General features: G+C 39.5%; 1 protein-coding gene across 4 annotated transcripts in view; it reads right to left on the bottom strand.

Moving 5' to 3' along the window:
* The window catches only part of INTS4 (integrator complex subunit 4), a 113,405-nt gene that overhangs the window by 24,565 nt on the left and 64,725 nt on the right, over window positions 1-24,115 (bottom strand). For all 4 annotated transcript variants that reach the window (XM_034995428.1, XM_034995427.1, XM_034995425.1 and 1 more), the window contains 6 exons: window positions 20,946-21,151; window positions 14,425-14,567; window positions 11,215-11,330; window positions 8,163-8,296; window positions 6,653-6,810; window positions 272-365 (listed from right to left, as the gene is read on the bottom strand). In XM_034995428.1, coding sequence (XP_034851319.1) covers window positions 272-365; window positions 6,653-6,810; window positions 8,163-8,296; window positions 11,215-11,330; window positions 14,425-14,567; window positions 20,946-21,151 — 851 coding nt within the window. The remainder of the gene's footprint in view (window positions 1-271; window positions 366-6,652; window positions 6,811-8,162; window positions 8,297-11,214; window positions 11,331-14,424; window positions 14,568-20,945; window positions 21,152-24,115) is intronic.

A 24,115-nucleotide genomic window follows, 5' to 3' on the forward strand; every position in this document is an offset into this window, starting at 1 on the left:
AAATGATTATCCAATCTGCTCTAATTATACAAGGATAAAAGAATTCTCCCAAATTAAAAAAATTAAAATTCCCACATGAGTTAACAATTCTCTAATTAGAGACTAATATAATTACACTGCAGAGTACATAATTTCTTCACTGCTAAGCGGCTGTATAAGACTACATTTTTCCACTTCTGGCCTCAAGAACTGCTGAGTCCATTAAAGTGCTTTCATATGCACTTTATGCACATAATAATCACAATCACAAACATAACAGATCCAAACCAACCTTGATGAGAAGAAGTTGACACCGAAGATAGGTAGCAGAGAAGTCAGCGACTCCTGCTAGTTCAGACTGAAGTTCTCCAAGTCTTTGCAGATCCCTGCAGTAAAGAAAACCCCAAGGCCAACAATGGTTAGGGATAATAACAGCCATATAAAGATCATGTCAAAAGCATTTTACTATTTTAGGGGCATCTGCATGGCTCAGGTCATGATCCCAGGGTCTTGGGATCGAGCCCCATGTCCCTCCCCCTGCTTGTGCTCTCTATCTCAAATAAATAAATAACATCTTTTAAAAAAAGCATTTTACCATTTTATAACTAGTAAATTGGTCATAAATTTTTACATGACAGCACCCAATGCTGGAGTGGTTATAATGAAACTGGTTCACTCATGCTTTGATAGCAGTTAAGCTGATAAAATTAAGTAAATAAAACTGTACTGTTCTAAAAGTCATACATATGGTCAAATATTTTGATCAGTAGCTTTATGCTGAGAAGTAATTCTAAAAGAAATATCCAACAGAAATGAAATGCTTTATGCTCCACAATATTCCACAAATACAGTGGAATATTCTACAGATGAAAATATGAAACGGTAATAAGGTATATGACCTTAACTACAGAAAAACATGTGTAGGAGAAACATACAGCAAAGTAGTTTTCTGGATAGAGGTATGAGGGTGCTTTTTTAGTGCCTTCTCCGAACTGTGCTTTATTTTCCAAGTGTTTTAACATAACAGATGAGTATCTTTTGTATCATCAGGAAAAAACTTTTTTTAGGATACTGTAGTAGGCTTTGTCGGCTCCCTACCCAGTTAGCCATTCTTTATGTCTTCCTCACTAACTGAACCCTGATTTTGTTCAAGGGAAGGTATACTTAAACCCATTCCCAGGTAGAGTCTGACTGAACTAAGCCAATTAGTATATGTCATCTCCTTGGTTATGTGACCTAATAAGTTGGCCTTCTCGGGCCTAATTCAAGGACTTATATTCCATGCTTGGAGCAGGTCTGATAGTGGTCTGTCTCCATCTCTATCACACCCTAGACTGAACAAGAGCACTTACGGTCCTAATTGCCACTGGCAGCCGTACTAGAACTCTAAAAGAAAAAAGCCTTGGGAAAAGCAAATGCTGAGGACAAGACAAATCCAAAGAGACAGTGAATTGGGTCTTTAATCATATAAATGAACTACCTGACCATACCATACTTAGAACTGCCTCAGACTTCTATTCATATGAGAAAATAAAAAGCCATTGTAAGCTAGTCTGAGATGAGGTTTCCCGGATACCTGAAGCCAAAAGCATCCTAGCTGGATACTGGTATAGACCAAGTGATTGCAAAAACATAAAACCCAGCTGCCTGAAGGCAAGAAAATAGAAAGTGGCACACACAGATCAAATAGTTGTGTGGGGGCTGGAATTACTGATTTAAAATTTTTAATTTTTTGAATAGATAATATATACCTAGCTACAGAATTAAACCAAGAAGGTAATAGAATTCAAAAGATACTACAGGATATGCAACTAAATTAGTTTACTTTCCTATCCCAGGGTGCCACTAACCAGTACACCCTTCCCAGAAGCAACCACCATTACCAGTTTCTTTTCTTTCTTTCTTCTGGGGATACACGACACATCTACAAAAAAACCCCGTTGTTTTTCTTTCTTCTTTTTTGGGGAGGTGTGTGTGTGTGTGTGTGTGTGTGTGTGACCTAATAATCCATCTCAGAAAGCATTTGTGGAAAGCTATCTTGTTTTTTAATGCAACATCAAATTTTCATATGGAAATGATAGCTGTGGAAAATCTGATGATTTGGGTCGCAAGGGAAGCGGAGCTGCAGGGTTGGCATAACATAAAAAGTTTCAAAATAGCATAACATATAAAGTTTTCACAATAGTTTTGTATACAAAACTGTCCATTTGACTAAGCTCCTCCTTCTAATCTCACGCAACTTTCTAATAGCTAACGCTGCGTCCTACAGACCTTGGTGTCAGGAAGGAGATGAAGGGACACAAAATGAATTATTCCCAAAGTGACTGAAGAAATTGGGGACTGCAGCTTATATATCATCTCTTGTGAGTTCTGGTGGCTTGAAAGGTTCCTGAAAAGCCTACTCATGTGTTGGAATCCAGCACAATGAAAGGCAAGACCATGTCCTAGCGAACCACACCTGTGAAACACTGCACAGGTAGCCAGCTGGTCTCTCTCTTTCACATCTCTGATGTCTCCCTTGCAAAGATAGCCTGAATCACTCTATTTCTGAACCGTTTCCTCTCCAGGAAGATTCTGCCTTCTGTTTCAATGACAGACAACACTGACCAGCTGACTATACATTAGCTGGCAGCCACCAGATAGTAATCTATTCTACAGCCCCTGCACTGAAGCAATTGTTCTCAACTGCACAGAACAAGATGTAAGCCAACCAGTCATGGGAAATCCGAACTACCGTATGAGCAAAAAAAGAAACTTCCTAGTCCTGGACAAAATGCTGTTATCCTACTGTTTCCTCTCTGTACCTCTTTATGCCCACAATCCTCAGGAAGCCTAAGTTTAAACATCCCTCCAGAAACTATGAACTCTTTAATGAGAAAGGTACAAAGATCACCTTCTGTGTGCACTATACTAGGTGTGCTAGGTGTTTCCTTACTTGAGCCCACTTAATCCTGACAATGTGAATTGCAATTAATTCTATTTCACTGAGAATGAAAGGGCAGATCAGAGTTTAAGTGGTTTGCCCAAGGTCACAGGATTAATAAGTGGCAAAAATAGGCCTTGAACTCAGGTCTGGCTGAACTCCAAAAGTTAAAAAAAAAAACAAAAACCAAAAAACCATCATATTATATTTCATTTATTTATTTGATATTAAAACTCTTTTCATTTATTTATGAACTACATCAAATACAGATGACACCAAAACTGATTTAAAACCAGATGCATATTAAGCCACATTTCTACAAATGCGATTTGGGAGGGCAAAAGTGCCCCTCCCAGGAACACACACTTCAGCAATCCTTCGTCCACATGATGGCAATAAGCATTTATAAAGTTTGGAGAGGTTTACTTACAAAATATTAAGAGCATGTCTACTGTGTCAAATGAGCCACAATTTAAATTTTATTACTTTTAATTTTTTTTCACAATTTAAGTTTAAAACAAAAATTTCATAAATGACTATTATCTATGTAACTGTTATTCTCAAAATACTTTCCACATGTCATGATATGCCCTATGACCAGCTTCATAGTACCCTCAAATTACAGATGAGGGAGTTGAGGCCCAAGATCATGTACCTAGGAAATGATAAAACTAAGGCTTGAACCAATTCCTTTGGATTTTAAATCTCATTATACTAGACGCTTTGTGTCATACAAACTGTTACCCAGAAACAGATTAGTGTGACCAGATGGAAGGGCTAGTTAGACCTATGTTCTAGTCCAGGACCTTGCTATTCTTCGTCCTGAACAGTCTTCTCCCTTCTTCACTTGATGAACTTCTATTCATTCTTCTGGTAACTGCTTAGCCATCTAAGGAGGGGCTAAGGTGCCCCCTTTCTGTTTTCCTAGAGAACCCTGAACTTCCCATACTGCAGCATGGAAAGCACAGTATTACATTTCTTGTTTACTTATTAGCTACTTCCCCAACCAGGTTGTAAGATCCCTCGCAGCAAAACTATTTTGTTTACTACCGTGCCCCTTCTGCCTAGCATATGATGGATTCTCAAAAACCATATAACAAATGAATGACCCCCAGCTCCCTGACTCATTTTAAAAATGGGGTACTTTTCATAAGATTGTTTCCAAATTCAATTCATAAAGCACTTAGAAGAGTGGGTACGTATAAGCACTCTGAACAGACAGCAGCTCTTATTATGATCGAGGACAGCAGAGCCTTACAAACATCAAATCTACATACATCTGGAGGTGTGATATGGCCAGAAGAAAATGCCATCTATAAAAAATCTTAAAAGTCTTCATTCCTGGTTAAGCCATCACAACGACAGTTTTCAACAAATATTTAATGAGCTCCTATATGGTACCCAAGGTACAATGGTGAAGACAAAGAGTTATGTCAAATTCTAGAAACAAACAAACAAATCATCTCCCGGAGCCCTAACTGAAGCACACTTTTCTATAGGTGAGATCCCATTAGATTAAATAACTGCTAGGATTACAACAAAGGGGATGGCTCGCGTATGACGGTGAAGTTTGTTTTAAACTAGTACCAACAAGTGATCAGAGTCCTAATCAGAGAAACTTCTAAATGAAATTCTAATATTTCACTTTTCCACATGCAGAACCCCAGGGGTCACCTGATCTAACAGGAATCGCCTTCACTGCAACATGTCACAAAGCCTCAAATTTAGAGTCAAACAAAACCAGATTCAAAGCCTGATTTTGCCACTTTTTAGCAAATTGCTTCACCTCCCCAAATTGTCACTTCTTCTCTGTGAAATGGTAACAACTTCTAACTGCAATAATGTTTGTAAAACAGAGTAGGTCATCAATAACTACTCCACCATCTGCTTTCCTTTCTGGCTCTTTCACCACCCTGGCCACCCTCGTCAGAATGCACTCAAGTTAGAAACAGTACCCAGAACTGACTACAGCACTAGAACCAGTGGTCTCACCAGCCTGAAGCCCAGCAGGACTATCCTCAGAGCACGCAGGCAAGTCAGACCAACAGGTGTTTACTGAGCACCCACTATGAGCCAGCGTTGCGGCTGAATCAAACTGGCTTGCTTTTATGCATTTTGTACTTGCTTTAGTGCCAACAGGATAACAACTGTCAAGAACAAAACCTAAATGTTTACTTAGGTGGGGATGAGTCAGAAAGTGGAGCTTATGTTCCTGGGCTTGGGGCCAACAACTTCAGACACTGGCCTCTAAAACTAATTGCTTTGTTAAGGTAGCGGAAGAAAAAAATGTGATTGAGGCATCACTTCAGGGTCAGCAAACTTTTTCTGTAAAGGGTCAGATAGTAAGTATTTTAGGCTTTGCAGCCATACAGTGTCCATGGTGCTACTCAACTCTGCCACAAACCTTATTCACAAAAGCAGACAGATATTGCTTTTGTTAAAGGCAAATGGATTTCAATTCATTTCATATCATTCAGGACATCCTAATAAGGTCTGGAAGAGTCTGCTGGTTGTTCCCCAATATCCACCCCCTTCTTCCTATCAGAGCCACCAAATATTAAATAAGCACTGGTCACCCAGAATGAAGACTGCATTCCTACCTCCTAACAGCTAGATATGGCCATCTGACTTAAATTCTAGTCAATGGGATGCAAGGAAAATTAAAACATGCAACTTTGGGGAAGTGTCTTTAAAAGGGGGTGAGTCCCCAATGTTCATAGCAGCAATGTCCACAATAGTCAAACTGTGGAAAGAGCCAAGATGCCCTTCAACAGATGAATGGATAAAGAAGATGTGGTCCATATATACAATGGAATATTACTCAGCCATCAGAAAGGATGAATACCTAACTTTTAAATCAACATGGATGGGACTGAAGGAGATTATGCTAAGTGAAATAAGTCAAGCAGAGAAAGTCAATTATATGGTTTCACTTATTTGTGGAACATAAGGAATAGCATGGAGGACATTAGGAGAAAGAAGGGAAAAATGAAGGGGGGGAAATCAGAGGGAGAGATGAATCATGAGAGATTATGGACTCTGAGAAACAAACTGAGGGTTTTGGTGGGGGAGGGGTGGGGGGATGGGTTAGGCCGGTGATGGGTATTAAGGAGGGCACGTACTGCATGGAGCACTGGGTTTATATGAAAACAATGAATCGTGGATCACCACATCAAAAACTAATGATATACTGTATAGTGGCTAACATACCATAATAAAATAAAATTAATAAAAATAAAAGGGGGTGAGGGTAGAAATGATGCCCTTCTCCTGCTCTTGCCTTTTTCCTGCAGCCTGGAAAACAGAGGGGATAGTTAGAGTTTGGATATTTAGGCAGAAACCACTTGATGCAGAAGATGGAGAAAGAATGGGCATAGGGCCCTGATAACCATCTTAGCTCTGCCCTCCCTGCAAGAAAGAATTAACCTTTCCTCCTAGATAAGCCACTGTTCCTTTACATTTTCTATCACCCATCCTAATTATACACAAGGAAAGAAAAAGTAAAAATAGCTTCTTTGTAACTCTTCAGTTTTGCACTCATCATCAAAGCGGTCATGAACACAAAGAGCTTTTCTTTGTAATATGCTCAAACTCCAATCTAATGCAAATATAAACAGGTCATAAAACTGTGTGAGTGCAGGCCAACAGACTCAGAAAAACTAGCCTGTAGCCAAACTACACATCAAAACAGCTCAGCTGAGCATAACAAGTATCAATAACTCTGTCAAAGCAAACGGACGGTCACCTTACCTGATGGTGAGCTCCAGCAGCTCCTGGGTTCCCTGAGGGTCCAGGTGCTGAAGACTGTACACTCTTTCAAGGCTCTGCTGCAGGAACTGATGGGAAGGGTCCTCATGAGGTGCGATACTGGGGGAAACAGCCGATGACACTAGTTTTCTCCCTGGTAACTAAGCAAACATAGTAGGGTTACAGCACCATCAACTTCTGTGGCTCGGCTTCTGGTAACACGAAGAAACCAGGAAACAAAAAATGTGAGTCAAACACACAGGAAAGGGAAAAACAGGTGAAGTGATTCTGTAAATAACCTTCCTCTTGTTCCCCAGCTTCAGTGGGAGAAAGGGAAAGAGAGAGAGAGAGAGAATAGATATGGTCTACACAATATAACCACAAGCTGCAAGGAGAAAAAGAAAAGAGAATGAAATAATATTATGCTCTATTGCTAACTGAAGTAAATGAGCTAACCACAGAAATGGGACTAAAAATCAATCTGTTATCACATTTATTTTTAAACTTTATTTGATCTTTCACTTTATAGGGAAATGATGGTTTATTCCTAAATTTACATAGCATGCTATAAAAACATTTTATAGGATGTTAATTATAATTCTTGTTCTTATTGCTAAAAGTGGTTACCTTTCAAGAAAGGGATGAGAGCAAAGAGGATTGCACTTTTAATTTTGTAGCTTACAGACAGTTTAGATTTTCTAATCATGCACATATATTATGTTATATAAAGTCATTGAGAGTCACCTAAACAGGGATGAGTTAACACAAATGAAGAGCTTAGAAAAGTGCCTGCACACAGTTAGCTTTCAGTGTTTGCCATTATTCTCGCAGTTCATTAAAGTTTTTCTTTCTGTATCTTTAAGGTTTTAAAAGTAACAAAGTTTTTATTATTAAAAAATAAACTTGTTGAGAATTTTGGCTTTATGTAATTGTTAAAATATTGCACAATCTAATCCTTGGTCTAGAACATATTGTTCCAGATTCCTTTTTCTTGCCTAATGTAACATAATCAATAACTCAGGGACATTTAGAATATGAATCTTCTTAAAAAGTAATGGATACAGAACCAAAAGTACAAAACAGTGGGAGAGAGCCCAAGAGAGAAAGAGAATGAATGAATGTGTTTTCAGAGAAAATATAGTGTGCTTTCTGCTATTTAACAACCACAAAGAACCCAAAATCAAAACACCAAAAAAAATGACAAAAATTGTTTTCAGGGAGGGGAAGAATGAAGCGGGGGAAATCGGAGGGGTAGACGAACCATGAGAGACGACAGACTCTGAAAAACAAACTGAGGGTTCTAGAGGGGAGGGGGGTGGGAGGATGGGTTAGCCTGGTGGTGGGTATTGAGGAGGGCACATTCTGCATGGAGCACTGGGTGTTGTGCACAAACAATGAATCATGGAACACTTCATCTAAAACTAATGATGTAATGTATGGGGATCAACATAAGAATTAAAACAACAACAACAACAACAACAACAACAACAACAAAAAATTGTTTTCAACATACCCTTAAGGCAGGAACAAGATGAGAAAGACTGTCTCGGAGGTAGGCATAGTGCCTGAAGGTATGATCTGAGAACAGTGCTGGCATTGTTGGACAGGTTTTTGCAGCATTAAAAATAAGAACCAAAACTGCAATGTCTGAGGGATGAGTGGGTTAAGTAAACCTGGAGGTTAGAAGGTTGAGCTTGGCCAGAATCTGACGCCAATTCCCACCCTCAAAAGTCTTATTAAATGACAATCTTCTAACAAATAAATGCAAATTCAAACAAAGAGATACATTACCCCACTCACCGAAGGTTTTTTAAAATAATGCCCAATCATGCAGAGAACAGTAACACATAGAAACTTCCGGTACATGGCTGACTAAAGTACATTCGGGCACAGTATCTTTGGACAATTTGGCACTAGACAGTAAAAGTCTTTTGAATGGTGAGTAATTCTACATCTCAGATTTTACTCTAAGTAAATAATCATAGAGTACAGAATCATTTATAACAGCAAATAATCAGAAACAACCTAAATGTCTCAAACCAGGAGAATGACCATACACCTTGTGTTTCATCTACTTGATGGAGTATTATGCAATCATTAAAAATGCTATGTATGAAGAATTTATAATACTGTATTACAAGCATTGTGTCATAAGTGAAAAAGCAGGCTCTAACATATACAAAGGATATGACAGCAGCAATCTATTATCAGGTATTTGATGGTGAGATAAACTATGTTAAAAAAAAAACAAAAACAAAAACAAACAGCAAAATCCCAACTCCAGGCCTTAAAAAAGAAGGACATACACTGAAATACTAATGGTCCATTACTTTGATTAGTAGGACTTTGGATGTTAAGTACAAAGTTTCTTCTTTAAATTTTTTGGACTTTCTACGTATATTAATTCTATAACAGAGGGAAAATCAGAAATTAAAAGATAAACATATTACCAATCTTCTGTATGGATCCCTACGGAAGAGACTGCTAGTTGCCTACCCAATATCCATTCTTCCTTTTTTTCCTTGCTAACAGAATACTGATTTGACTACAAATATCCTCTAACTTCCTGCCGAGAACCTGGGCCTGATGATCAGAGCTCTGGCAGCAATGGTGGACAAGTGAAAAGGGCAGGAACAGGAAGACAGAAGGACCTTGGACCACCAAGGATAATGTAGAGCTGCTATACCAGCAGCAGACTGTGTACCTCCAGATTTCTTTTACCTTGGAGAAAAGTAAAAATCTTAATTTGTTTAAGCTATGTTTGGGGGCAATCTCTTTTACTTACAGCCAAAAATATTTCCCAAATAACATCACCTTCCAAGTGCCCAAAATAGTATCTTAATATAACAGGCTTCCAAAAGTGTTTAATTTTTTTTTTTTTAAAGATTTTATTTATTTATTTGTCAGAGAGAGAGAGAGAGCACAAGCAGGGGGAGTGGCAGGCAGAGGGAGAGGGAGAAGCAGGCTTCCCGCTGAGCAGGGAGCCCGATGCGGGGCTCGATCCCAGGACCCTGGGATCATGACCTGAGCCGGAGGCAGTCACTTAACTGACTGAGCCACCCAGGCGCCCAGTGTTTAATGTTTTTTTAATGTATAAAGGGCCCTCAGATTTCTGAGCACTTCAATACATCATGTGAGGTTTGTAGTAACATCTAGCCACTAAGCCCCTCTCTGATGAGCTGAATTTCAAGCAGCTATAGTACTGCACCTTTAGAGGTAAGGTCTGGGATATGCCTTTCTCAGAGGTAAATACGAAGTTAGACATTGATTAGTGCATCAATTAAACAAACTGTTAAAAACTTCTCCAAACACAGTGTGGAAATAAACAGAATGAAGCGAGAATACAATGGTCATCCTACGACAGCCAGTTATTTGGCTGATCTCTGCATCTCAATAAATATCCCTTAAACCTCACCAAGGATCTGCTATAGAGCAAAAAGAACCATAGGAGAGTGTGCATGCACTGATGTATGTTTTTCCATTACTGGAAAACAATCCAATTGCATGGCATGCTGCCTGTGGCTACCACAAACTCACTGAACTTGTATCAGAGGCAAAGTAATCCTGCAGCCTAGCTCAACCATCCCCTCTTCAGGCTGCAGATTAAGAAAGTTCATAAGCTGGGGCCCCTGGGTGGCTCAGTCAGTTAAGCGTCCACCTCCTGGTTTTGGCTCAGGTCATGATCTCAGGGTCGTGAGATCGAGCCCCATGTCAGGCTCCAGGCTCAGCCCAGAGTTCGCTTGAGATTCTTTCCCTCTACCCCTCCCCTGCCCGCTCCCATGCATGTGGTCTCTCTCTCTCAAATAAATAAATCTTTAAAAAAAGAAAGAGAGAGAGAGGAAGGAAGGAAGGAAGAAAGAAAGGAAGGAAGGAAGGAAGGATGGAAGGAAGGAAGGAAAGATGGAAGGAAAGAAGGAAGGAAGGAAGGAAGGTCGTTCATAGGCTTTAAAATCAAGGGTGGGGGCGCCTGGGTGGCTCATTCGTTAATCGTCTGCCTTCCGCTCAGGTCATGATCCCGGTGTCCTGGGACTGAGTCCCGCATTGGGCTCCCTGCTCAGCGGGGAGCCTGCTTGTGCTCTCCCTCTCTCTGACAAATAAATAAATAAAATCTAAAAAAAAAAAAAAAAAAACAGAAACAAAAACAACAACAAAAAAACAACGCTGTCTGGCTTTGAATCCCACATGTACCGCTTGGAGAGTTATTTAGCCTCTCTAAGCCCCAGTCTCTTCATCTGTAAACTGGGACTCATACCTCCTTCCAGGGGTGTTTGGAAGATAGTGGTAAATGTATAAAGCATGAAACAGTGTGGAATATAATAAATGCTCAAGAAAGGGTAAAAAAAAATTACTACTAATAACATTAGTATTAAACAGCAAATGTGAATTACTGTGAAAACAAGAATGAAAGTTAAGAATAGTAACTATTAGGCTCCCTTGGGATATACCCTTAAGTAAAAGAAATGAAAAAAATTAAACTCAGGACCTCCCCCTCCAAGTTACACTGCAGAAAAAATGCCAAAACACCCCACCAAATCAGCCCAGTCTGTCCTAAGCACAGAGGATACAAGCTGGATCATCCATGTCTGGTTCAGCTGTGTCAAAAAACGGATGGGTGCTCAGGAGCTCTGGCACCAAGGGAAGCACCAGGGTCGGATGCCGACTTCCCAGAAACTTCAAGCATCTGAAACAAACAAAATGAGAGCCCACCTTAGTAACTTAATCAACGTTTTATAAAGTACTGGGGATTGGAATCAGAAAACCTGATTCAGAAATGCAAATTCCCAACCACCCATTTTTGCTACCTCTATGACCTCAAGTAAGTCATTCAATTATTCTGGAACTCAGTTCATCTAAAAAAATTGCTATTATGAAAATTAAAGAGCTGGTATGGCATAAATTACTGCTGGTTATTTAACCCACAGCCATTTTCTCCAACTTCCTTGCCAAGAGAACCCTGATTTTACTCAGGTATTGGGTAGGTGCTCAGAGAAGGTAGGCTCAGCCCAAGGGCTCAACCACAATTGGTCTAAACCCATCATGGCAATCCCACTCCCATTTGCCCATTTCTCCCAAAGTGACTCCTTTGCAGGTAGTAAAGTAACCCATTTCTGGTCAAAGGAACAAGAAGGAAAGTCTGGTGGGGAGCTACTCAGGAATCTTCTGGCGAAAAAGAGAAATGTGTGAGAGGGAATGCCCTTTCCTTTCTGCCTTAAGATACTGTCTTATGAGGCAGCCATCCTGCAACTATGAGAAAAAAAGCTAAGGGAATTGCAAAGAAACCACAGTGCTAACCCTGTTAAACTGCTGAATGACCAATCCTAAGACCGACTTTCTGACTTGTTATGCCAAAAAATTAGACCTTATTGTTTAAACCACTTCTAATCAGATTTTCTATTACTTGTAGGTAAAAGCATTATAACTGATATCCTGGGTGAAGTGACCTGACCTGAAACATGAAAATTACTGTGTGGCCTTGGGCAGATATGTTTCTCACCTACAGATTGGGATTAAAAATCATTACCTCATACAGTTGCTATAAGGATTAAATGAGATAATGAATAAAAAGTACTCAGCAGGGCGCCTGGGTGGCTCAGTTGGTTAAAGCAACTGCCTTCGGCTCAGGTCATGATCCTGGAGTCACTGGATCGAGTCCCGCATCGGGCTCCCTGCTCAGCGAGGAGCCTGCTTCTCCCTCTGACCCTCCCCCCTCACATGTACTCTCTCTCATTCTCGCTCTCTCAAATAAATAAATAAATCTTTAAAAAAAAAAAAGTACTCAGCAAAGAGTCTGTCACATAGTTAAGAACTCTATTAGGTATTATTAAGTAGCTACTATGACGACAAAAAAACCCTTTATAAGCTATAAAGAACTGTACATGCACTGGTAGCTATACATTTTTATTATCTTTTGTTAAGTTCTGGTTTAGAAGGTGTGCTGAATTGAAAAGAAATATAAATCCTTATTTCTATTCTTCTGGAATTCATAATCCAGCTGGGGCAAAAATGATGAACACTACAAGGTAATGAACTGTCAAATGAATGATACTCTGCTTTCCACCTGTCAAAGGCAGAGGAGATGACCATGATCAGAGGTTTCAAAAAGGAGATGGGACTTCCCCAGGGACTGGAGAACAAACAGACTGGCAAGAGAGCAAAAACAAGCACCATGAACAAATTGATGGCTATATGGAGTATGATAGGTATCCCATTTAAAACACTTGACATTGTTAGGAAAGTATATTTTTCCCCAGTTCTGCTTTTCCTTCTGTGTGAAAAGAACTTAATGCACTTATTTTGTGAACTCTCTCAGACCTTTTATTCACTGTGTTTCAGGGGACACTGTAAATCTTGTTGTTTGGCCTCAGGTACCATTCCTTTATTTTATCTCCTATTCTCTTCGGGTCGCCCGAGTATCTGGGCCTCTCTGAAACTGGACTTCAATTCTGACTTGTAGTATCTTTTCACTCATCTACCTCCCTACCCACGCATTTCCTACTTCTCTCCCTCCCTGCTATTTGAAGGCTAGGCCTCTGACTTGAATCCATTTTTAACTCTCCACAGCACCTAACACAGCGATTGGGTTATAGAGCCAAGTGCTCCATAAGCATTTGTTGAATGAACTAAAGCTATGTAAACAGAACAAATTACCTCCTTCAAAGCTTTCATTTATGTATGTATCTTTAAAAATGCCTTAAAAACATGCCACTGTGACTATTCCTTCACTCTTTTATCACATCCTTTTTTGGTATTCCTAAGTAAAGCCACCATTCATGGAAAGAGATGAAAAATCAAATGATAATTAGAACAGGTAATTTCAAAATCTCTTGGAACACTATAAGATGAAGGAGCTTTCTGTCTGCAATCACCCAGTAAAGACAGTCTTAAATAAATATTCTGGGTGAACCAAATAACCACATATCTTATTTTAAAGCAAGGAGAATGTTCTGTGAAACACTCTGTGAAACACAACCCCTTCCATCAAGCAGAATTAATCATTCCTTCTGTGTCACCCCAGAACTACAGACACCGACACGGGTGCTTCTCCCCACTACAACCCCCACACCCCAAAGGACTGAGTGCTCCTTGAAGACTGCCCTGGTATTTTCAGTTTTTAATAGATCTTGCAAGTACCTGATCTGACCCACAGTTTTTCTACTTTTAGTAACAAATTTTTCTGAAAATCCAATCAACTACACCATTGGAATGATCTCAGCACATAAGCTCACTTAAATATGTGGAGCACGATTACAAACATTTTATAATAAATGTATGCAAGCAGTCCTTCAGATGGGAATTCATGAACAATGTTAAGTTTGACTCTAGTCAGTAAAGGGAGCGGTAAACAGGGGAAAAAATGATAGTAATTTTCCATCTGTAGACAAAGTGCCCGTCCTGCCTCTAATCTGTACAATGACAGCTGTGATCCTGTATACAATGCAAAACAGACAAAGAAGTGATTAACAGTATAAAGGAGCAAAAGGAATCTAATCAACTCCTCTCTGTACCTGTAGCACTTACCACAGGGCTTGGCCCATAGTGAGTGTACAGTAGCAAGCACATACTATCTGCCAGGACGATGGATGGACAAATAATCTAAAATGTGATATTCAATTTAGGAATCAGACTCCTGAGTGTTCAGTTAAGTTGAATCAGGTTTCTAAATTGAAGGCAAAATTGAGGGCCATACCATCAATCTATGAGGATCCACTGAATAATTCAATATACATTTACCACATTATTGGACTCAGTGAACAAATGAGCAAAAAAGTCCTTACTTCCATATGGAGTCCCTATCAGTAGGGTACTTGGTTAAATTTTTCAGCAGCTCCACCAGGGCAAGATGAATCCCTTCTTTGGTTGAAACGTTAGTACAGCATAAAAGTTCATGGAGAGCCTCTCGAATATCTCTGGACGAATCCTTTAAAAAAAGTAATAATAATAATAACAACAACAATAAAAGCAGTCACTGTGAATCAGCTCTTACGGGAGAGTGTACAAGTTACAATGGGACTATAGGGTAAAGAGCCTCTGAATTTTCTCAGAGGGGAGAAGCTAGAAGTTGAGAAGACCTCACAGAAGAGGTAACACTTGAACTCAGATTTGAAGATTTCATTAATTGGCTCATTCGTTCATATAAATTCAACATTTATTGAACACTTATTAAACAGTCAAACATTTACCAAGCACCTACTATGTACCAAATGCTAGGGACATAGCATCAATTAAAATCAAATCTCAGCTTTCAGGAGCTTCATTCTAGTGAAAAGACAAAAATAAGTATTTATAGGGCGCCTGGGTGGCTCAGTTGGTTAAAGCAACTGCCTTCAGCTCAGGTTATGATCCTGGAGTCCCGGGATTGAGTCCCGCATCGAGCTCCCTGCTCGGCAGGGAGTCTGCTTCTCCCTCTGACCCTCCCCCCTCTCATGTGCTCTCTCTCTCTCATTCTCTCTCTCAAATAAATAAAATCTTTAAAAAAAAAAGAGTATTTATACAGGTCAGATAGTGGTAAGTACGATGAAGACACTACAAAGCAGGTTAAAGGGAAGAATACTAGGACAGGTGGGATATTTTACATAGGATAATGAAAGGTAGCCTCAAAAATAAAGGCCATGAAGAGGAAGCAGGTTTGAAAAATAGCAAGGAAGCCCGTATGGCCACAGCAGAGTAAACAAAAAGACAGTGTTACAAGATGATGTTGGAGAAATGGCCCTTCCCTTCCTGATACCCACTCTATCTCACCAAAATGACTGGAAAAGGTCACAACAACTTCTTAATGCTAAAAGACATGGATGCATATCATTTCTATTCTTCTTGGCTATCTCGATAGCATTTGTTCTCAGTTCTTCAGAACCTTTTAATACAGACATTTTGAAACATATATAAAAGGAGAGATAATAAATCCCTCAGTTTCAACAATTAACTGATAGCCAATCACGTTTCATCTATACCTTTACGCACTCCTCCCAATTAGATTATCTTGAAGCCAGAGAAATCATAGCATGTCATTGGTAAATATTTCCATAAATATATTTTTTAAGATGATTCCTTATTTTAAAAAAGCCACAAAGCCAGTATCATGCCTAAAAATGTAATAATTGCTTAATATCAAATATCCAGTCAGTACTCAAATTTCTCTGACTGACTCAGAAAGTCTGTTTGTTGTAGTCAGGATCCAACGAAGGTCCACACACTGCAATTCAGCAGTATGTTCCTTAAGCATCTTTTAATATGTAAAAATCACTGTATAGCTCACATTTCTCCCCCTGTAATTTCTTCCCTGTATATCCTGTGATGTTGTTAGATTTAGAGGTTTGATTAGAGTCACGTTCAATTTTTTTTATTTATAAGACCACTTCACAGGTGGTACGGTGTACTTCCCTCAGGAACTATATGAAGTCTGTTTCTCTTTTGTGAGGTTAGTAACCATTGGTGATCACTGCCTAGATCTACCAACTCACTGAAGTTGTAAAACAATGATGTACAAATCCTATCATTCTTCTTTAATTTATTAACTGGAATACTCCTATAAAAAGAAACTTCCCCTTATCGACCAGCTGGTTATCGTGAAGTTCAGTTTGTATAGGAAAAAGAAGGATTAATGCTCGATTCCTTAATTTACCAGTTTCCAAAATAAGAAGTTGATTACTAAGCATCTTCCAAAGATGACTAATGCACTGTTTTGTTTAAGTATCATTATAAAATCATGAATTTAAACATACTTGCAGTTACAGTCCTTAATAGTGTATCTATAATGATGTGTCTCCTGGGTCTTTCTGAAATGATCCTAGAGGTCTGTGATAGCTAATAACTGCTTTCTGTATACAAGGTGGTATAAGCTCATCCTGTTACATTTCCTACACTAGACCTGGAATCAGCCATTTCTCTTAGGAATTTTGGTACCTTTTAGTGGAAATGAGATCTCCAAAGCGTTGTTTGAAGTCAGGTTTACTGATACAGAGTTTTCATTCTGTAAAATTCATCCTTCTCAGTGAACACTTCCACGAGTTTAACCAATCCATATAGTTACATAACCACCATCCTGATCAAGATATAAAACATTCCCATCACCAAACTCTTCCCTAGTGTCCCCTTGTAGTCTAGCCCTCACCCACAGTCTCTGGCAACCATTGATGTATTTTCTGCTACAGTTTCGTCTTTCCCAAAAGGTCATATAAATGGAATCACAGAGTATGCTCTATGATTGAGGCTGGCTACTTTCACCTAGCATAATGCATGTGAGATTCACCCATGTTGTTACGTGTATCAGCAACTCGTTCCTTTTTATTACTGAGTAGTACCACATTGTATAGATATACCCAGTTTATTTACACATTCACCAACTCAAGGATTTGTGTTGTTTTAGTTTGGAAATACTGTAAGTAAAGCCACAATAAATATCTGCACACAGACTTTTGTGTGAACAAAAATTTTCAATTCTCTTTAGGAAATGCTTCAGAGTGGGAATGCAGTATCAAATGATAAATTTATGTTTAACTTTATAAAAAACGTCCAAAGTGACTGTATCATTTTGCATTCCCATCAGCAGTGGTTGAGTTTGCCAGATGCTCCCTGTCCTCACAGCACTTGATATTGTCAGCATTTCTTTTGGGTTTTGGTTAGCCATTCCAATAGGTGTGGTGTTGTAATACCTTGCTGTAGTTTTAATTTGCATTTCCCTAATGACTAATGATGTTAAGCATGCTTCACATGCTTATTATTTGCCACTTTTATTTTCTTTCCTTAAGTACCATTTAAATCTTTTGCTGATTCTGTTATCAGGTGATTTGTTTCCTTATTACTGAATTTTGAGAATTCTTTATATATTCTTTATCATCAGATATATGTTTTGCAAATATTTTCTCCCAGTCTGTGATATGTCCTTTCAAAAACATGTTTTTTCCTTTGGCTTAGAAAAACAGAAATTTGGGGCTCCCGGGTGGCTCAGTTGGTTAAGTGTCTGCCTTCAGCTCAGTGGGATCGAGCCCCGTGTCGGACTCCCCACTCACTGGGGAGTCTGCTTCTCCTTCTCCCTCTGCCCCTCCACACCATTCATGCTCCCTCTCTCTCTCAAATAAATAAATAAAATCTAAAGAAGGAAGAAAGAAAGAAAGAAAAACAGGCATTTATTGTCTCAGTTCTGGAGGCCCGAGTCCAGAATCAAGGTATGAGCAGGGCTGGCTCCTTCTGAGGCTGTGGAGAATCGACGCCAGGCCTCTCCCAGCTTCTGGTAGCCCTGGCATTCCTTGGCTTGTAGATGGCATTCTCTCTGTGTCTTCACATCACCTTTCTTCTATGCATGTTTCTGTATCCAAATCCATCCCCCCCTTTTTTGTATAGTTTATACATTAAAGGCATTATATATGTTTGATTTGATCCTATTATCTCTCTTTATTGTGGTAAAATACACACAAATAAGATTTACCATTTTAAGTCAACATACATTTTAAGTGTACAGTTCTGTGGCATTAAATACACTTACACTGTTGTGCTGTCTTTATAATTACTTAAAAGTATCTTTTTGAAGAGCTTTTAAATTTTGATAAAGTCCAATTTATCTAGTCATTTCTCTTATGGATTAAGTTTTTGGTGGCGGATCTAAGAAATTTTGGTCTAATCCAAGGTCACAAATATTTTCTCCTAAAAGTTTTATAGTATTTAGTTTTACTTAATACATGAAAGAAATCCAACTAAAAATTTTAAAGGATGCATCTGCATCCACACAGCAAAATCTAAGAATCAGAGCCTCTTCTCCAAAGCTAGGTTGGAGACATGCCTTCTTTATTTTCCGAGAACCCTCTTTCAGACTGCAGGTCTCTCAATTGTTCGCTCTCTATAGTTACCAGCACCAACTCCTTAATAAACGCATCTGACCATGTTGTTGTTCTGTTTAGGAACTTGTTTGGCTTACCCACACCTCTTGGACAAAGCTCAGGCTCCCCAGCATGGCACGCAAGGTCCTTCACAATCAGTTCTCCACTCATTTCTCCCTCAGAGCCATGTAAACTTCTCAACATCCCTGTCCATGCTATGCCATTTCCACCTTCCCAGCCTTCATCTGTGGCCACACGCTAGCGCTCTGGCTAGAATGTCATTCCTTGGTTTACTTAGATACTATCTTGTAATTACTGGCTTATACTGCTGCCTTCTCTACAAAACTGTGAGCAACTCAGAGGTAACAACTAGTACTGTCTACTTTCACATCCTTAGAACCTAGCACAGAACCTGGCTCTGCAAAAAAAAAAAAAAAAATCGGTAACTGTTTCTTGAATGACTTTATCAATATTATGAACCACTACCATGCTAAGCATTTTACATGAATTCTCTCTCAATTCTTACAAGAAACATATGAATATGTGGAATCATTCTTACTTTATACATGAGAAAACCAATACGGTAAAGGGTACATGGTACATGTCACTCTCCTTAGGTAGCTCATATTCACATCAGGGAGAGGGAGTTGAGACAAAACCTGCCATTAACGATAAAATGTGAAACTACAGTAAGAGATACATAAGCATGCTTGTGGCCTTATGAACAATTCTATACATCAAAACATAGCTTGGAAAAGAGCTCAGATATTTAGCAAACATTTCCTGAGCATCTACCTGTTTCAGACACTACAAGGCACTAGAAGTAAAAAAAAAAAAAAAAAGAAAGAAAGAAGCCAGGATTCTGCAAAGCTCTCAGTCTTGTGAAATAAAGAATTAAATAATCAAAAAACCATCCTGATATATGCTAGACACAGGGTGACACAGGAAGACAGAGGAGTGCTACTTAATCCACTTGTGGTGGAGTTACTTAGGGAATATCCTGCCAAATATAGATCTGAGAATAAGCAGAAATCAAGGAGGTGAAAGGTGGCAGTTTTTGCAGGCAGAGGGGGAAAAGAGAGTGAAAGAAAAATGGTGAGGAAAAGCATGATGATTAGGGGAGTGACTCCAGTATCAAGTTCAAGATGAGGAATGGTGGGAAAGAATGCAAAAAAGGAAAGGCGGTGCTAGGGTAGAGAGCCCACCCACGGAGAACAATGCACAGAATGCAAACTTATCTTCTTAGGAAAAAATAAATGAAAAATTATAAACACAGACTTATAATTCAGGAAAAATCTTACCAGAAGTGCTGAGCAGCTGAGAAAATTGATACTGAACTTCAAAATCAAAGCACCCAATCTGTTTTCTGAAGTATGGAGCAGAAATCTGTAACAAGTGCTAATGACTGAAACATCCAATAGCTATCCCTTTCACAATATCTGAAAAACCAAAACCAAACCGAAACAAGAAAGAAACCAGAGGCCAAATCTCATTTATTAATATTCTGAAAAACGTCGGGACTCACAAATAAAATCCAGACACTTTAGAAAAATAATTCAAGAACCACATCGAGTTGTAGAGCCTGGGAGGCAAATCTGTGTTCATATCCTGGCAGAGCCACTTACCAGCAATGTGACCTCAAACAAATTACTTTCTTCTCTGTAAAACTCCAGGGTTGAATGAGTTGATTCGCTAAGATCTGTTCCTGCTATAATAGCCTATGATTCACTAGAAGCATTAAATCAAATCAAAAGGTGAAAAGAATTCTTCTTTAGCCCCTGCCTTATCTGTAATCACTTCTCATCCATCACTTCAGCTCTACACTGCTATTACAGTGAATGCCTTTTAACTCCTTAAATGCATCATATTCACTCTTACCTCTGGATCCATAGACACTACTCCCTCTGGTGCCCTTCCACCCTACCATCAGCGCCGTTTCTTCCTAAGAAAGGGCCTCATCAAGTCCTACTCCTCCTCCAAGTGTCTACTATAGCATTCCTTCCTGCTTCCCCATCTCCCAACCTTACCCCAGGGAACCCCGTCCTTTCCCGATCACAGCAATGCTAAGCTTTCTTTGAGTTTCCTGTTGAACAGCGAGTCTCCTCCACCTCGGTGGAGCTGTGTGATGAGAAGGCAGAACTGTGCTGCCCAAACATTCCTGCATCACCAGTGCCTAGCACAGTGCCTGGTTTAAAGACATATTTATTTGAGAGAGAGACAGAGAGAGAGAGACAAGAGAGAGAAAGAGCGTGCGCTGGCGGGGAGGGGCAGAGGGAGAGAGAGAGTCTCAAGCAGACTCAGTGCTGAGTGCAGAGCCCAATGCGGGGCTCAATCCCACAACCCTGAGATCACGACCTAAGCCTAAACCAAGAGTCAGACATCCAACTGACTGCGCCACCCAGGCGCCCCATAATGCCCGGTTTAAAAATAAAGTGGTTCTCAGTGGGTACCGATGAAGAAATGAGTAATGAACTGTGAAGACTCACCTCTAACACAGCCAGGACAGTGTCAAGCTGATCCTCTCGGAGAGTGATATTGTTAGAGATTTTTCTCATGGTGTGTATAGACTGCAGACGTACTTCCTCAATTTCATCGTTAAACATATCAACCAGGAAATCAAGGCACTTCTCCGCAAAAGAGGGTGAAGACTGGGCCAGCATGCAGAGAGCCTCCACAGCAGCAATGCGGACCTCTAGACGAAAGGGGACAAATAAAACTGCACATTAGGTTAAGAGCCATGGGAGAAATCCAAGGATTCCTTCTCATTCAGGTTTGTCTTTTGCTCTCTACTCCTCTGTTAACAAACTCTCTCTGGGAGATCTCCTCCCTGCCCACAGATTCAGCTACCACCTTCACACTGACCTCAGAACAAGGACTTTGGTGTCACAGGGACTAAGGTTTAGATCCTGACTCGCAGACATGTGAATAAGTCACATGTCTGTCTCTATTAACTGCACTTCTTGAAAATTAAGTTCTTATTTATCTCAGAACTCAAACCATGGCTCTCCACTCAGTACTTTTAAAAAGCTGATTTTAAATAATTAAGATTAAAACAGACTAGATATCATTTTCTCATCTTAGAGATAAGATTCAGCAAAGTGAATTAACTTGCCTTAAAGTGAGTGAGAGCGGAGATAAGACTAGTGCCCAGGTCTGCTGATTCTAGACTAGCATCATGTAGTGGTTACGGATACATGCTTTGGAACGATAAAGGTCTCACAGTAAATTGTGAAGAGTAATTCCTCCACTGATTTGAAGGGTGATCTTGAATAAGTAACTCAACTTCCTAGCACCTCAATTTTTTCACCTTAAACAGAGATAATACTCATTTCCTTACAGAACAGTTAGGAGGACTAAACGACATACTATAGGTAAAGCATAAAGCACAGTGCGTGGCATATGTTGAAAGCTCAGGAGATGTTAGCTCCAGCACAGGTACGGATCTTACAAGCACCTTCAAAACAGAGGCATGTCCTCTACCTCCCTGTACGGCCTGAACCTGTAACAGTAAAGCCACTGATTCCAGGGAGCCCTTCATTCACTCACTAGCAATGCTTCCTGAATGTGTACTACACACCAGGCCCTGTGCTAAGAGCCCCGATACAAAGATGAGAGGTGAGTAAGTACAGACCACGCTCACAAGACTTCCATACATGCTTGTTTTGTTCCAGTGGTTCCCACATGGTTCTGTAACAAAATCTACAGTTTCAAAAAAGAAAGAAAAAACCCCACTCAAGTTGTGGTTAAAATTCACAAATATAATCTGGTTTTTTGTATAAGAAAGGTTTTATAGACACTTTATTTTTTTTTAAGATTTTCTTATTTATTTATATGACAGAGAGAGACACAGCAAAAGAGGGAACACAAGTAGGGGGAGTGGGAGAGGGAGAAGCAGGCTTCCCGTGGAGCAAGGAGCCTGATGCAGGGCTCGATCCCAGGACTCTGGGATCATGACCTGAGCCTAAGGCAGACGCTTAATGACTGAGCCACCCAGGCGCCCCTTTATAGACACTTTAAAAGCAGAGATACTACATTAAAGGGAGATGACTCAGATTTTTCTTGGTAGTGATGAATTCTTCCTTTCATCAGAAAGGAAGGATTTGCTACACTTCATAATAATGTAATTTAAACATGAAATTGCTAATAATTACAAAGGAAGCCAGAGAAGGACCAAAATGTGTTAAATGCTGGCTCTTCTGCCTAGGGCTTTACCCATCACACCACACTAAATCATGTTTAACTGTTGCAAGTCCACAAAGTGAATCACAGAGATACTTCTGATCAGCATGAGATAATCAGTATGGACCTGAGCTGATGCAACTCTAAGCAGAAGCGAAAAAAAACTTGGTGTTTCTCTTTGTATGTGTAGTCTGGTAAATTAACAATTTCTACTGGATTCTTGGAATGCTGAAAATGTATTACAGTCTCTTTAAGGGTCCAGGGCAGAGAAAAGGAATCAGCTATGCCAAAGAAAATAAATAAATAAAGATCCTCTGGTGCCTTAACATGTGCAATCAGATCCTGACTTTGCTACTTACTAGCTTTGTTCTTAGTACTGAAGACACAAAGATGAACAAGAAAGAGATAACCTCCCAGCGCCTACAGACAAGAATAGTTAATGGCATTACAAAGTGATGAGTGGTACAGTGAAAAGCACAGGGAGTGTAAGAAAATGCAGAAGAGGTATGTAGCCCACTAAGTAGGATCAGAGGCGGCTTTCTGGAACAAATGACCTCTAAAACAATACCTAAGGGAGCTGCTAAGCCAAAAGAAAGGAAAAAGGCCTTTCTAAGCAGAGGAACCACACATACAAAGGTCCAAAAGAGAGGGAAAACATGGAATAACTAGAGGACTAAAAGTATGTGTGATACTAGAGTCCACAGCTAATGAAATAAGGCGCCATTTCATTCCCAGCAATGTGTCCTTAATTCACCCAGGATTTTAGAAATATGATAAAATTAGAAAGCTGCCATACCTGATACTGGTTATGATCTATCTGCTTTCAAAGTTAAGTTCCTTTAATTAAACCTTAGTGACGAACAGTTAAGTGTCTGACTTGGTTTTGGCTCATGTCATGATCTCAGGGTCGTGAGATCAAGCCCCACATTTGGCTCCATGCTCAGTGCAGTGTCTGCTTGAGATTCTCTTCCTCTCCCTCCTCCTCTGCCCCTCGCCCCACACATGCACGCGCGCTCTCGCTCGCTCGCTCTCTAAAATAAAATCTTTTAAAAAAGCCCTTAGTGACAAACTTATGTAGAACTAAATCACATAAACATTAATTGTGATGAAATTCAATTGTAAAATTAAATAAAGCAAAAATGCTAGTAGAAACTAAATAAAATAGGTTCCAGTTACTTGTCTTAGGATAAAATGGGTATTAATAACTGGCCTTCCTTATTATGAAATACCATTTAAAGTATAATTCACGTATCAAGTTCACAGAGAACAAAAAGGCAGAGGTTGCTTTAACTAATTTCTTTATACAAGTTTCCCCCATTATCCAAAAGTAGAGTGAAACAATGAAATCTTTCATAAGCTGAAACAATGTAAAGCACAGTATAAACGAAGTAAAGGAGAGTATCCCCCCCTTTCCAAAAGTTCATTTTGTGTCACCTCACTTTTAGAAAAGACTGACATGAGTATAGTAATTACTTTT

This window comes from Mirounga leonina, unplaced genomic scaffold (genome assembly GCF_011800145.1).
Source record: "Mirounga leonina isolate KUSES-001 unplaced genomic scaffold, KU_Mleo_1.0 Mir_92, whole genome shotgun sequence".
In the NCBI taxonomy this organism is placed as follows: domain Eukaryota; kingdom Metazoa; phylum Chordata; class Mammalia; order Carnivora; family Phocidae; genus Mirounga; species Mirounga leonina.